The sequence below is a fragment of the Stomoxys calcitrans genome, unplaced genomic scaffold (assembly GCF_963082655.1).
Source record: "Stomoxys calcitrans unplaced genomic scaffold, idStoCalc2.1 SCAFFOLD_150, whole genome shotgun sequence".
Classification (NCBI taxonomy): domain Eukaryota; kingdom Metazoa; phylum Arthropoda; class Insecta; order Diptera; family Muscidae; genus Stomoxys; species Stomoxys calcitrans.
The window spans coordinates 32198-46118 of NW_026739186.1; the positions used below are offsets into that span (position 1 = coordinate 32198).

At 38.2% G+C, this 13921-nt stretch overlaps 1 protein-coding gene across 1 annotated transcript; it reads right to left on the reverse strand.

Moving 5' to 3' along the window:
• Positions 1–7527: 7527 nt before the first annotated feature.
• On the reverse strand, positions 7528–9214 carry LOC131998401 (uncharacterized). Its single transcript, XM_059370690.1, has 2 exons — positions 8915–9214; positions 7528–8775 (listed from the first exon to the last, which is right to left on the reverse strand). Exons 1-2 carry the CDS (start codon positions 9212–9214, stop codon positions 8746–8748), a joined length of 330 nt encoding a protein of 109 aa, XP_059226673.1. The 3' UTR covers positions 7528–8745.
• Between the last annotated feature and the right edge of the window lie 4707 nt (positions 9215–13921).

Here is a 13921-nt window from a genome sequence, read left to right on the forward strand (position 1 = left end):
GCTAGTTAGTTGCTTTAGCTACAAGAAGAGTTTGGTGAGGACAACATCCATCTTGATAGCTGTTGCAAAAAAAAAAAAAAAAAAAAAAGCTGCACGTTTTTTTTTTTTCCAGCTAACCGCATGACAATCAATAACTTAAATTGCAAAGTAATTGCATTGGCATCACTGCAAGAATGTTCTGAGAAGTTGAGGTGATGCCAACATGCAACATGATCAAACTTACGCTTTTGCATCACTTTAGACAAGTAACACCATTGAGACTCTGTAGCCCCCCTTGTAGCACAGCAAAAAAGACAGCATAGCTGTTGTATTGCTGCTACTGGGTGTTCAATATTTTCCCCCAGTTTGAATTGACATCGATAACATAAAACTAATACTCGCCTTTGGAAGAAATGCAGTGAAATGATTTGAAATAGATATCATCATACAGCTTTGGATAGATGCTCGCTCGATTGTTAGTTGGTTGGTCCCAGTTGCTGCGGTTAGGCAGCAACATAAATCTGCAAGAAAGAACAACATCGTCAGAGTTGGCTATTAGTGCGTTTTTCAATTACTTTAATGTCTGTCCCATGGTGGATCTACCAATAACAGAGTGGGACTGATCCAATGCTTTAAGTTTGAAGGTGGTATGATGAGTTATGGAACAAGAATATAAAAAAACAAGTAAAAGCGTGCTAAGTTCGGCCGGCCCGAATCTTATATACCCTCCACCATGGATCGCATTTGTCGAGTTCTTTTCCCGGCATCTCTTTTTAGGCAAAAAAGGATATAAGAAAAGAGTTGCTCTGCTATTAAAACGATATCAAGATATGGTCCGGTTCGGACCACAATTAAATTATATGTTGGAGACCTGTGTAAAATTTCAGTCAATTCGTATAAGAATTGCGCCCATTGGGGTTCTCGACATAAAATAGAGAGAACGATTTATATGGGATCTGTATCAGGCTATAGACCGATTCAGAACATAATAAACACGTTTGTTGATGGTCATGAGAGGATCCGTCGTACAAAATTTCAGGCATATCGGATAATAATTGCGACCTCAAGGGGTCAAGAAGTCAAGATTCCAGATCGGTTTATATGGCAGCTATATCAGGTTATGAACCGATTTGAACCTTATTTGACACAGTTGTTGAAAGTAAAAATAAAATACGTCATGCAAAATTTCAGCCAAATCGGATAGGAATTGCGGCTTCTAGAAGCTCAAGAAGTCAAATCCCCAGATCTGTTTATATGACAGCTATATCAGGTTATGGACCGATTTCAACCATACTTTGCGCAGTTGTTAGATATCATGACGAAATACCTCGTGCAAAAACTCATTCAAATCGGATAAGGATTGTGCCCTCTAGAGGCGCAAGAAGTCAAGACCCAAGATCGGTTTATATGGCAGCTATATCAGGTTATGGACCGATTTGAACCATACTTATCACAGTTGTTGGATGTCATAACAAAACACGTCGTGCAAAATTTCATCCCAATGGGATAAGAATTGCGCACTCTAGAGGCTCAAGAAGTCAAGACCCAAGATCGGTTTATATGGCAGCTATATCAAAACATGGACCGATATGGCCCATTTACAATACCAACCGACCTACACTAATAAGAAGTATTTGTGCAAAATTTCAAGCGGCTAGCTTTACTCCTTCGGAAGTTAGCGTGCTCTCGACAGACAGACGGACGGACGGACGGACAGACGGACGGACATGGCTAGATCGACATAAAATTTCACGACGATCAAGAATATATATATACTTTATGGGGTCTAAGACGAATATTCCGAGTAGTTACAAACAGAATGACGAAATTAGTATAACCCCCATCTTATGGTGGAGGGTTTAAAAATTTAAAGGTTGTAAAGATTGGCATTAGTATATGTTTAAATTTTAGGTCAAAGTTTCAACAATCTTTTTATTTAGTAAATCGATTTTATAAGAAGGGCATTTAGCAATTTAGTCAAGAACACCGAAGCAGGGGACGCCCGAAAAACACATGGATCCACTGCATGGAAACATAGTTGGAGTCCGCCTATATATCGTGGAATCAGGCTAAGGCTTTCGCCAACGATAGAGCTAGATGGAAAAAGCTTGTTGATGCCCTATGGTCACACTAAACAGTTTACTATTGGTCATATTTTCATTTAATATGGAACAAAAGTCTTCTTTGAATACTTATTTTCGAAGATCTCTCAGTGAACTACCATGCTAACTTGTGTAAAAGTTTAACAATATAAGTGCCTTTATCTGAATCCCATATGATCTTTATTGGTCTACGAATCTAAGTTTGGATGTAAAGTATACTCCATTCTTAAAATACATCATTTCAGCCCGATATTCTCATGATTACTGATTTAGTGATGTTTTCAGGAGAGAGATGGTCCCCCAGATACTTGGCCCTGAAGAAATATCAGCATCGTGCTCTTCTCTCAAATACCATTTATTTAAACCCCATATTGCCATTGGCTTAGGAGGAGTTTACAGGATGAGACGTCCCCCAAAAAACATGGTCCCAAAATAGGTTATCAAATTCGTTTTCTAATCTCAAATACCTTTCATTTGAGCCTCATATTGACATGGACGAAAAATTTTTTCCCTTTGCGGGGTGTTTTGGTGACGGGGTGATGCCCTAAATACATGGTCCTACATTTGGACATCAAATTCGTATTCTACTCCAAAATACATTTATTTGAGCCCCATATTGCGATGGTCCTACATTTGGATATCAAATTCGTATTCTACTCCCAAATACATTTATTTGAGCCCCATATTGCGATAGTCAGTAAAAAATTGCTGTTTGTGGGTATTTTGGGAAAGAGGTAGACCCCCAGAAAATTTGGTCCCGAAAATGGGTATCAATTCTTGCTCTACCCCCCAATACCTTTCATTTAAGCTCCACATTGACATGGTCGGTTAATATGCCCGGTTAAGGGGTGCTTGGGGGTTTGGGGTGGTCCCCCAAACACAAAGCCCGGAAAATATATCAGCAACGTGCTATATTCTCATATATCTATATATCATTATATCATATCATCATATATTTGAACCCCATATTGCCAATGGCCTTGCAATTGGATATCAAATTCGTTTTCTAAGCTCATTTAAACTCCTTATTGCAAAAGTCAAAAAAATATGTCGCTAAAAGCTATGAATATTTAGCTCCACTCTCTTTAGGACCCAAATTATCTTGGTGAGCAAATACGTCCTATTTGGGGGTTATTATGGTGGTGGGACGTCCGCTAGACATTTGGCCTACTCCCAGACCTACGTGGTCGACTCCCACATACCTTTAATTTGAGATACCATATTTCCATAGTCGGCAAAAATGGCTTGGGGGGTGTTTTGGGGTATAGGCGGCCGCTCAGTGAGTTGGCCTTAAAAACATATATCGGATTCGTGCTCCACTTTAAAAACCCTCTTACTTGACTCTCATATTGCAATAGTCAGAAAAACTTACTATTTGGCTGGTGTTGCGGGGGTGGGGGCCCCATAGACAATTTTCCCGAATATTGATATCAAAGTAGTGCTTTTCTCCCAAAGACCTTTCATTTGAGCCCCATATTGCTATGGTCGTAAATTTGCCCCCTTTGGGGTATGTTTTTGGTGAGAGGCGGCCCCCCAAACACTTGGTCCCATATTTGGATATCACAGATTCGTATTCTACATTCAAATACCTTTTATTTAAGCACCATATTACCATGGTCAGTAAATAAGTCCAGTTTGGGGGGTGTTTTGGGGAAGGGGTTGACTCCAGAAACGTGGTCCCACATTTGAATATCAGATTCGTATTCTACTCGCAAATACCTTTCATTTGAGTCCCATATTGCCATGGTCGGTAAATATGTCCGATTTAGGGGTGTTTTGGGGGTTGGGGTGGTCCCCCTACCACTTGGTCCGACAATTGGATATCAAATACGTTTTCTTAACCTAAATAAATTTCATTTGAGTCCAATATTGTCGTGATTGGTGTAAATATATGTTTGGTAGGTTTTGGGGTGGGGTAGCCCCCTAGGTATCCCATCCGAAATTTGGATACCAAATTTTTATTTTTAGGGTACTATATGAGAGCACACAAAATTTTGCTTAAATCGCACCACCCATCTCCGAGATCTGGGGTTTCTGAAAATTAGGGTAAGAGGGAGGTCCGGCCCCCCTTCAGATATCAAAAATGTAGTACCCTATTTTCACCACGGGGTCATTATGCACCATCTGTGAAAATTTCAAGAAAATTGGTTCAGCCGTTTCTGAGTCTATAAGGAACACACTAACATACAAACAAACAAACAAACCTACAAACAAACACAAATTGATTTTTATATATTGGGTTGCCCAAAAAGTAATTGCGGATTTTTCATAGCTTTTGACTCTGTAATTGCACTCTTTCTTCTGTCAGTTATCAGCTGTTACTTTTAGCTTGCTTTAGAAAAAAAGTGTAAATAAAGTATATTTGATTAAAGTTCATTCGAAGTTTTATTAAAAATGCATTTACTTTCTTTTAAAAAATCCGCAATTACTTTTTGGACAACCCATTATAAGTTATACTCCAATTTTAAATAAAGGACATATATATATATATACTAGCTGGACAGAGCCCGCTCCGCTGCGCCTTCTTTCACTCTTTTATTTTTTCTTAGCCCTATACTGACACGGGCAGGAAATAAGTCCTGTTTTTGGGAGCTAGGACAGCCTTTCAGATATTTCGCCCCACTGTCGATAGCATTTTCGTGTGTTACTCCCAAATACCTTTCATTTGAGCCTTATATTGCTGTGGTCGATAAATATATTCTATATGGGGGTATTTTTGGAGATGAGATGGACGCCTATATATTAGATTCGTGATCTAGTCTCAAATACCTTTCATTTGAGCCCCATATTGTCATTATTGGTTTATATTTCCATTTGGAGGGTTTTGGAGGTGGCACGGCCCCCCTAGATATCCCATTCTAAATAAGGATGCAAAATTTCTGTTTTTGAGTTACTATTATTATTTATTATTTATTAATAGATTTTTGAGTACACAATGATAGAGGTTTGAAATTCAGTGTTGTTGTAAATCTATAAAGCTGGCATAGCAAGAATGCTGTTAGCCATATAATTCATTGATATTACCAAAGGTTGGCTGATTATAGTATGTTAATCTATGTTATATAAAGTTGTTTACATATTGGAGACTATAAAAAAGAGAAAGTGCTATTTTAAAAGTTAAATTCATTTTGTATAAAGTTTCTATATTTAATACAATTTTCTAAATATTTGTATAGAGATAAAAAATTCGTGCCATTCAATATGCTTATTACTTCGTTTACATTAAGTGTGGGCTTATTAAAGTAAATAATTCTGAGATTTGTGTATATTGGGCACGAGCCGATAAAGTGGAAGGTGTTCTCGGTTTCGTCTGTGTTACAAATTGAGCAAACGCCATCGGTATTGTCTCTGAAAGATCTAGCATTTAAATTAAGTAACCCGCCTCTAGCCTTTACAATGATACTTGTAGCACGTGAAGATAAGTTCGCAGTGAGTTCCGGTATCCTGGTGTATTCAAGCTGTGGGTAAAGGTCATGGAACTGTGAGCCTTTTGCCCTAACCTCAAAATCTAATCTCTCCTTTGATTTAAGTAGTTCTATAACTTCTTTCCAGTACGAGGGTAAATGTGTCGCATTGTAGTGCAAAGAAAATTGCAGAGATTGGCATATATTGGACCATTCTTCTGCCCAAGACATATTCAGTTCTATGATCTTCAGCGCAAGAATACGTGGTAATCGTCGACAGTCTAGTTGGAGTACTCTGTCAATGTAGCAAAAATGTGTCTTCAATGTAGAACAGAAAAGTGAATTGAATCCAGTTTCCAGATATAACATGTAGTTAGGCGTATTGTTAGGCAGATATAACATTTTCTTAATAAAGAATCTAAACAGTTTCTCCACGTCCTCATATCTTACACATCCCCAAATTTCTGCGGCATAACACATTATAGACTTTGAACACGATTCAAAAATTTTAAGTTTATTAGCCTTCGATATTTTTGGGTGATTAATATATCTTGACCAAGTAGAATTTATCGCCATTTTAGACGCAGTGAGCTTGTTCTGAAGATGTTTTCTAAATGATAAGTTGTAACTTAATTCGACACCAAGGTAAGTGTAACTATTCACAATTTCGATATTCTGATTCCCAAACCGCCAATTCAAGTTTCTAGCGACTCTTGTGCCCTTCCGGAAAATAAGTATCTTAGATTTGGCAAGGTTTACCTTCAGACTCCATGTCAAACAATACTCCTCAAGAACGTTAATCATATCTTGTAACCCTTCTGCAGTTTCAGACAGAATGACAATGTCGTCTGCATACAAAAGAACTTTAATGTTAGTATCTGCTACGTTCACACCTCCTGGTAAAGAATCGGGTAAGTCATTAACATATAAAGAGAACAGTACTGGGCTGAGTGTACAACCCTGCTTCACTCCTGTTTCCACCGAAAAGTAATCTGAGAATGCATTTCCGTCCCAGATTTTACTCGTAGTATTTTCATACAATAGTTGCAATATCCGCACAATCTTCGTAGAGAGTCCATAGCTTGACAATTTATAAAATAAGCTGTTTCTGGGGATCAGATCGAAAGCAGATGAGAAATCTACAAAGAAAGCGTAGGTAGCCTTGTTCTTCAAATTATTCAAATTAACAATGTTAACCAGATTGAATATATTGTCAAGCGTGGAGTACTCTTTTCTGAACCCAGACTGGAACTCATTTAGAATGTCATTTCTTTCTATCCAAGCAGATATCCGATTCAAAAGCAAAGAGTTAAAGATCTTACAGTTAGTGTTTAGAAGTGAAAGTCCCCTATAATTAGCCGCAATGTTAACGTCACCTTTTTTAAACAACGGTATCAAGGTAGATTCTCTGAAAGATAACGGAATCCTTTCATTAAGGAATATAGTGTTGAAGACAGCCAATATTTCTTCTAGAAAATTGCGAGGAGCGTATTTATAGAACTCATAAGGGATTCCATCCAGCCCTGGAGACTTATTTCTTCTAAGCCCTTTAATAACAAAGAATAGTTCACACAGTTCAAAGGGAGAGTCAAGGAATGGGTCGACGTAATAAGGCAAACACCAGTGTATGTTCTCGGATTCCTTTCGGTTAAGTAGTAATGCCTTAAAATGTACCATGTAATCATCAGCATTAAGATTTCCTTTTGAATTTTGTGATCTATTCTTCAATGAATTCGACAAGTTCCACCAATCCTTGCTACTCGTTACTCTGTCCAGTCTTCTGAGGTTCTCATTATAATATTCCAATTTCTTCCTACTACATAGTCTTTGAAACTTGGTTCTCGATGAATAATATCTTTTCTTATTAACATCAGTATGGAGAGCCCTAAACGCTTTAAGGTTCCTGCGCATTACTGAACGCAAACGGAAGCATGTCCAATCAAACCACGGCTGTTTAGGCTCAAAAAATTTCCTGTTTGTGTTTTTGACATGTGCCTGTCTAATCTTTTGCGTTATACCGCAGATCATGTCATCCACAGACATATCTGCACGGTAGTATCCATTCACTGGGGTGTTACCCAGATTTAACCCGTATTGAGTCATATTTCTATCGCTCCAATAAAGTCTTCTAGTATCATTCTGTTTAGTCACATTGCTAGAATGCTTTGGGATTTTAAGCTGGAGACAGATGGGCATGTGGTCTGAAAACGGCTTAGCAAGTATTGCAAAATTCTCAATATATTGCAACAAATCAGATGAGCAAATGCAGTAATCTATCAATGAGCTTCCCATTACACCAAAGAAACTAAGTTTTCCATCCAAATCACCTAAAGTCCTTCCATTTACCACAATACCACCTATGTCCTCAATCATATTCAAAAGCCGTCTCCCTTGTGTATTTATATTCTTATCTTTAGAGCACCTAATTACATTTATATGAGGTTGGTCCCTGATTATATTTTCGTCCAGGACTTGTTGTTCACCTATTCTTGCATTTAGATCTCCCATAATACAGAAGCTGGTTGGATTTAGACTGCTCAAAAATGATACAAACTTATCTGCATCGTTCTTCCAGCTCGTACTATTCAGATAGGTCGGGATAAGTTGGAATAAATTTCCGTCAATATTCACAGATAGCATTGTATGGCTATTGCATTCGGTAAAGTTTAGCTTGTATTTCTTTTTCATTTCTCTTTTGTAACCGAATAGGCAACCTCCACTAGCACGACCCGATTTATGTATTTTAATTGCTTCAACCCAGTGTAGACAATAATTTTGAAAAAATGATGAGAAATAAGTTTGTTTATTAGCAACAACATGGGTTTCAAACAAAAAGAAAATATCAAACTTATTTAAAAAGGTTATAAAGTTTCCAAAATTTAGCGATTTTTCAAGGTTACAAACGTTATAAGCTATTATATGGCACGAATCAGCTAGCTATTGTACATAAGGATTGTTATCGTTTTTATTTAATACTACGTTTTCGTTGCAAACAACCTCACAACTAAAACCGCATTCAGCTAATATATCTTCTAGAAATTTTACATCGTTTGTAGCGGAAGAACGTATCTTTCCATTGAACCAAGTAAAGCGTTTATCGTTGATGTAGATACAAAATTCACCAAGCCGTACTTTTACATCTTTTTTATGCTTAGATATTACTTTGCTAACTTGCCTGAGATTGTATCTAATAGACTGTTCAGCTGCAGTGTAATCCTTCTGAATAAAAATTGCTTGTCCCTTAAGGTTACTTCTAGCATTTAAAACCCTTTGGACTTCGCTGGCGGTACCTAGTGTAAACACAAAAGATTTTCCAGAGGATAGCATTTTGGTGTATGTGACGGTAACATCTACATTCAACACGTCTTTACAGATGTCGGCGAGCTTCTTTTTTGCGGCCGGGATATTATTACAGGATAGTCCACTCACCATGATATTTGTGGTTCTCGATTTCTGGTCAACTAGTTCTAGACGGTTTGTTAATTTCTTTATGTCTTCCTTTAATTTAGAATTCTCATGTTTTAATTCTTCAATTTCATGTTTGATATCCGTCAGATCTTCTTTCTTTGCTACACCCTTCAATTTGTCGTCCAGGACTTCGCATAGTTTGCTCCATGTAAACACGTCTTGATGACTGCTTACACTCATATTTAGGGACGGCGCGTATTTTTTTGGTGTATGTTCTTTATGATCAGGTGATGTCGATAAAAGAGTGCGCTTGCTGCTCATTTAGTATTGCAGTGCACCCTGTGTTTTTCGATAACGATTATTTCTTTTACCAGCTGTATGATGATTATCGATTTGTCCGGCAGTTATAGGTTTGATAGAGCAGTCCAGCTGTTGTTTGTATTTTACTCCTTGTGTTAGTGAAAAATGTGGGCGCCTTCCAGTGATTTAGAAATAGTTTTGCAAATAAGATGAAAAAATAAATGCAAAATTGCGTAGAACTATTCTTCAATAAGGACCAATTTCGTCATCGATGAAACAGCCAAGGTTGTATTATAGTTTGAAGCGCCTATAGTGATGTGTATGAACGTATAGCTTGACTTTGCAGCAAAACAATCAGGAGCGGCCAAAAAACACAACCGTATGCAATCGAATTCGGACTTGCAAAAAAGTTACTCCCAGAGAAGGTTTTCAAAAATTGCAATGTTGGGGGAAGGTGTTGTTCACGCTCTACCGTCTGCACTTGCTTTTTTTTCTATTTTTGAGTTACTATAAACAAACTAAATTTCGTCTGAATCGCCCCACCCATCTCCGAGATCTGACGTTTTTAAAAATAGGGTAAGGGGAGCGTCCTAAAATTTGGTACATTCATAGTTTTCGGCTTAAAGACGAAGTCTATTGAAATTGGAAAAAATCAGTTCAGATTTGGATATAGCTCCCATATATACGTTCGTCCGATTTCCAGTAATATTGCAATAAAATGGTCATTTGCTAGGAATCAAATTTGGTCAGAAGGATTTTCTCTTGACTATCGATATAAATAGTGCATTTCATGAAAATTCGTTCGGATTTAGATATAGCTGTCTTGTATGTATATCGCCCGATTTGCACTCCAAGAGCCACACCAAGCGATCAATCTTGCCAAAATTTTGCACAACGCTTTCTCCGACGACTACCAAATTATCAGAGAAGTTTGCTCGAAATCGGTTCAGAATTAGATATAGCTCCCATATATATGTTCGTCAGATTTTGGGTAATTTGCAATAATGTTGTTATTTGTGAACCATAGTTATTATAGTTTGAATATATTTGCTCAAAATTTGATACCGATTGTTTAATAACCCACCCGAAAACACACGGAAGTTCATTAAAATTGGTTCAGAATTGGATATAGCTCCCACATTGTACTTATATGGTAGGTGTAGGGTATTTTACAGTCGACACCGCCCGACTTTTGCCCTTCCTTACTGGTTTATATTTTTGTTATCTACATTCAAAATCGTATTTCAAAGCTACCCCTTGACATAGCACATTTTTAGAGATCCGCAAGTCGTCCTGTGTCTACCCCAATTTAAGAGTAAAATATATACCTCACTACCAAAGACCTCTTATTGCTCCATTTTGAACGGCTTTCATATATTCTTATACTCACCACCAAAGGATAGGGGGTACATTCATTTAGTCATTCCGTTTGCAACACATCGAAATATCAATTTAACGATGTCCGTGTGTCTGTCCGTCCGTCTGTTGTAATCACTCTACAGCCTTCAAAAATTGAGATATTGAGCTGATGCACGCTGGTTAAGTTCTTGAACGGACCAAATCAGAAAATATTTGGATATAGCTGCTATATATACCGATCCGCCGATAAAGGATCTGAAGCCCATTTAACCTTTATTATACCGTCCACCATAGTATGGGGGGTATACTAATTTGTAACTACACGAAATATTCGTCTGAGACCCCATAAAGTATATCCGTTCGTCTGTCTGTCGGAAGCACGCTAACTTCCGAAGGAGTAAAGCTAGAGCTAAAGCTTCTTATTAGTGTAGAACGGTTGGTATTGTAAATGGGCCATATCGGTCCATGTTTTGATATAGCTGCCATATAAACCGATCTTGGGTCTTGACTTCTTGAACCTCTAGAGTGCGCAATTCTTATCCGATTTGAAAGAAATTTTGCACGTCGTGTTTTGTTATGATATCCAACAACTTTGCCAAGTATCGGTTCATAACTTGATATAGCTGTCATATAAACCGATCTGGGTCTTGACTTCTTGAGCCTCTAGAGTGCGCAATTCTTATCCGATTTTGAAATTTTGCAAGACGTATTTTAGTCTTACTTTCAATAACTGTGTCAAATAAGGTTCAAATCGGTCCATAACGTGATATAGCTACCATATAAACCGATCTGGGATCTTGACTTCTTGAGCCTCTAGAAGTCGCAATTATTATCCCATTTGCCTGAAATTATGTATGACGGATCCTCTCATTACCATCAACATACATGTTTATTATAGTCTGAATCGGTCTATAGCCCGATTCAGCTGCCATATAAATCGATCTCTCTATTTTACTTCTTGAGCTCCCATAGGGCGCAATTCAGATTCGAATTGGCTAACATTTAACATAGGACTCCAACATATAATTTAATTGTGGTCCAAACCAGACCATACCTTGATATCGCTCTAATAGCAGAGCACATGTTCTCTTATATCCTTTTTATACCCACCACCGACGGACGAAATATCCATTTCCGACCCTATAAAGTATATATATTCTTGATCAGCGTAAAAATCTAAGACGATCTAGACATGTCCGTCCGTCTGTCTGTTGAAATCACGCTATAGTCTTCAAAAATAGAGATATTGAGCTGAAACTTTGCACAGATTCTTTTTTTGTCCATAAGCAGGTTAAGTTCGAAGATGGGCTATATCGGACTATATCTTGATATAGCCTCCATATAGACCGATCCGCCGATTTAAGGTCTTAGGCCCATAAAAGCCACATTTATTATCCAATTTTGCTGAAATTTAGGACAGTGAGTTGTCTTGGGCCTTCCGATATCTTCCGTCAATTTGGCTCAGATCGGTTTTGATTTCGATATAGCTGCCATATAGACCGATCCTCCGATTTAGGGTCATAGGCTCATAAAAGCCACATTTATTATCCGATTTTGCTGAAATTTGGGACAGTACATTGCCTTACGCCTTTCGACATCCTCCGTCAATTTGGCTCAGATCGGTCCAGATTTGGATATAGCTGCCATATAGACCGATCCTCCGATTTAGGTTCTTAGGCCCATAAGAGCCATATTTATTATCGGATTTTGCTGAAATTCGGGACAGTGAGTTGTGTTAGGCCCTTCGAAATACTTCGTCAATATGGCTTAGATCGGTCCAGATTTGGATATAGCTGCCATATTGACCGATCCTCCGATTAAGGGTCTTAGGCCCATAAAAGCCATATTTATTATTCAATTTTGCGGAAATTTGGGACAGTGAATTTTGTTAGGCCTTTCAACATCCTCCGTCAATTTGGCTCAGATCGGTCCAGATTTAGATATAGCTGCCATATAGACCGATCCTACAATTCAGGGTCTTAGGCCCATAAAAGCCACATTTATTATCCTATTTTGCGGAAATTTGGGACAGTGAGTTGTGTTAGGCCCTTCAACATCTTCCGTCAATATGGCTCAGATCAGTAAAGATTTAGATATAGCTGCCATATAGACCGATCTCTCGGTTTTAGGTTTTGGGGCCATAAAAAGCGCATTTGTTGTCCGATGATGCCGAAATTTGGGACAAAGAGCTAAGATAAGCCCCTCCACATATTTCTGCAATTTGGTCTAGATCGATCAAGATTTGTATATAGCTGCCTTATAGACCGATCTCTCGATTTGAAGCCTTGGCCCCATAAAAGGCGCTTTTTTAATCCGATTGCACTGAAATTTGACACATTGACTTATGTAAGGCTTTTCGACATCCGTGTCGTATATAGTTCAGATCGGTTTATTTTAAGATATATCTTTAAAAAGACCAATATTTTGTTATATACAATTGAACAATGACTATTATTACTATTTGGTCCAAATCGGAACATATATTGATATAGCTGCTATGGGGCATGAGGTATGAGATTTGCTCCGGATTTTGAAGAAAGGTGGTTTACATATATATCCGAGGTGGTGGGTATCCAAAGTTCGGCCCGGCCGAACTTAACGCCTTTTTACTGTTTTGCCTAAGAAGATGCCGAGAAAAGAACTCGACAAATGCGATCCATGGCGGAGGGTATATAAGATTCGGCCCGGCCGAACTTAGCACGCTTTTACTTGTTTTTATACCCTCCACCATAAGATGGGGGGTATACTAATTTCGTCATTCTGATTGTAACTACTCGAAATATTCGTCTGAGAACCCATAAAGTATATATATTCTTGATTGTCATGAAATTTTATGTCGATCTAGCCATGTCCGTCCGTCTGTCCGTCCGTCCGTCCGTCCGTCCGTCTGTCTGTCGAAAGCACGCTAACTTCCGAAGGAGTAAAGCTAGCCGCTTGAAAATTTGCACAAATACTTCTTATTAGTGTAGGTCGGTTGGTATTGTAAATGGGCCATATCGGTCTATGTTTTGATATAGCTGCCATATAAACCGATCTTGGGTCTTGATTTCTTGAGCCTCTAGAGTGCGCATTTCTTATCCGATTGGGATGAAAGTTTGCACGACGTGTTTCGTTATGATACTCAACAACTGTGCCAAGTATGGTTCAAATCGGTCCATAACCTGATATAGCTGCCATACAAATCGATCTTGGGTCTTGACTTCTTGAGCCTCTAGAGTGCACAATTCTTATCCGATTGAGACGAAATTTTGCACGACGGGTTTTGTTACGATATCCAACAACTGTGTTAAGTATGGTTCAAATCGGTCCATAACCTTATATAGCTGTCATATAAACCGATCTTGGGTCTTGACTTCTTGAGCATCTAAA

What these genes read in the sequence shown, in the direction of transcription:
- LOC131998401 (XM_059370690.1), bottom strand. Translation starts at nt 9,214, where the DNA reads ATGAGCAGCAAGCGCACTCTTTTATCGACATCACCTGATCATAAAGAA. An exon ending in CGAGAACCACAAATATCATG is followed by an intron (nt 8,776 to 8,914) that starts GTGAGTGGACTA and finishes TGTTTACACTAG; the next exon opens with GTACCGCCAGCGAAGTCCAA.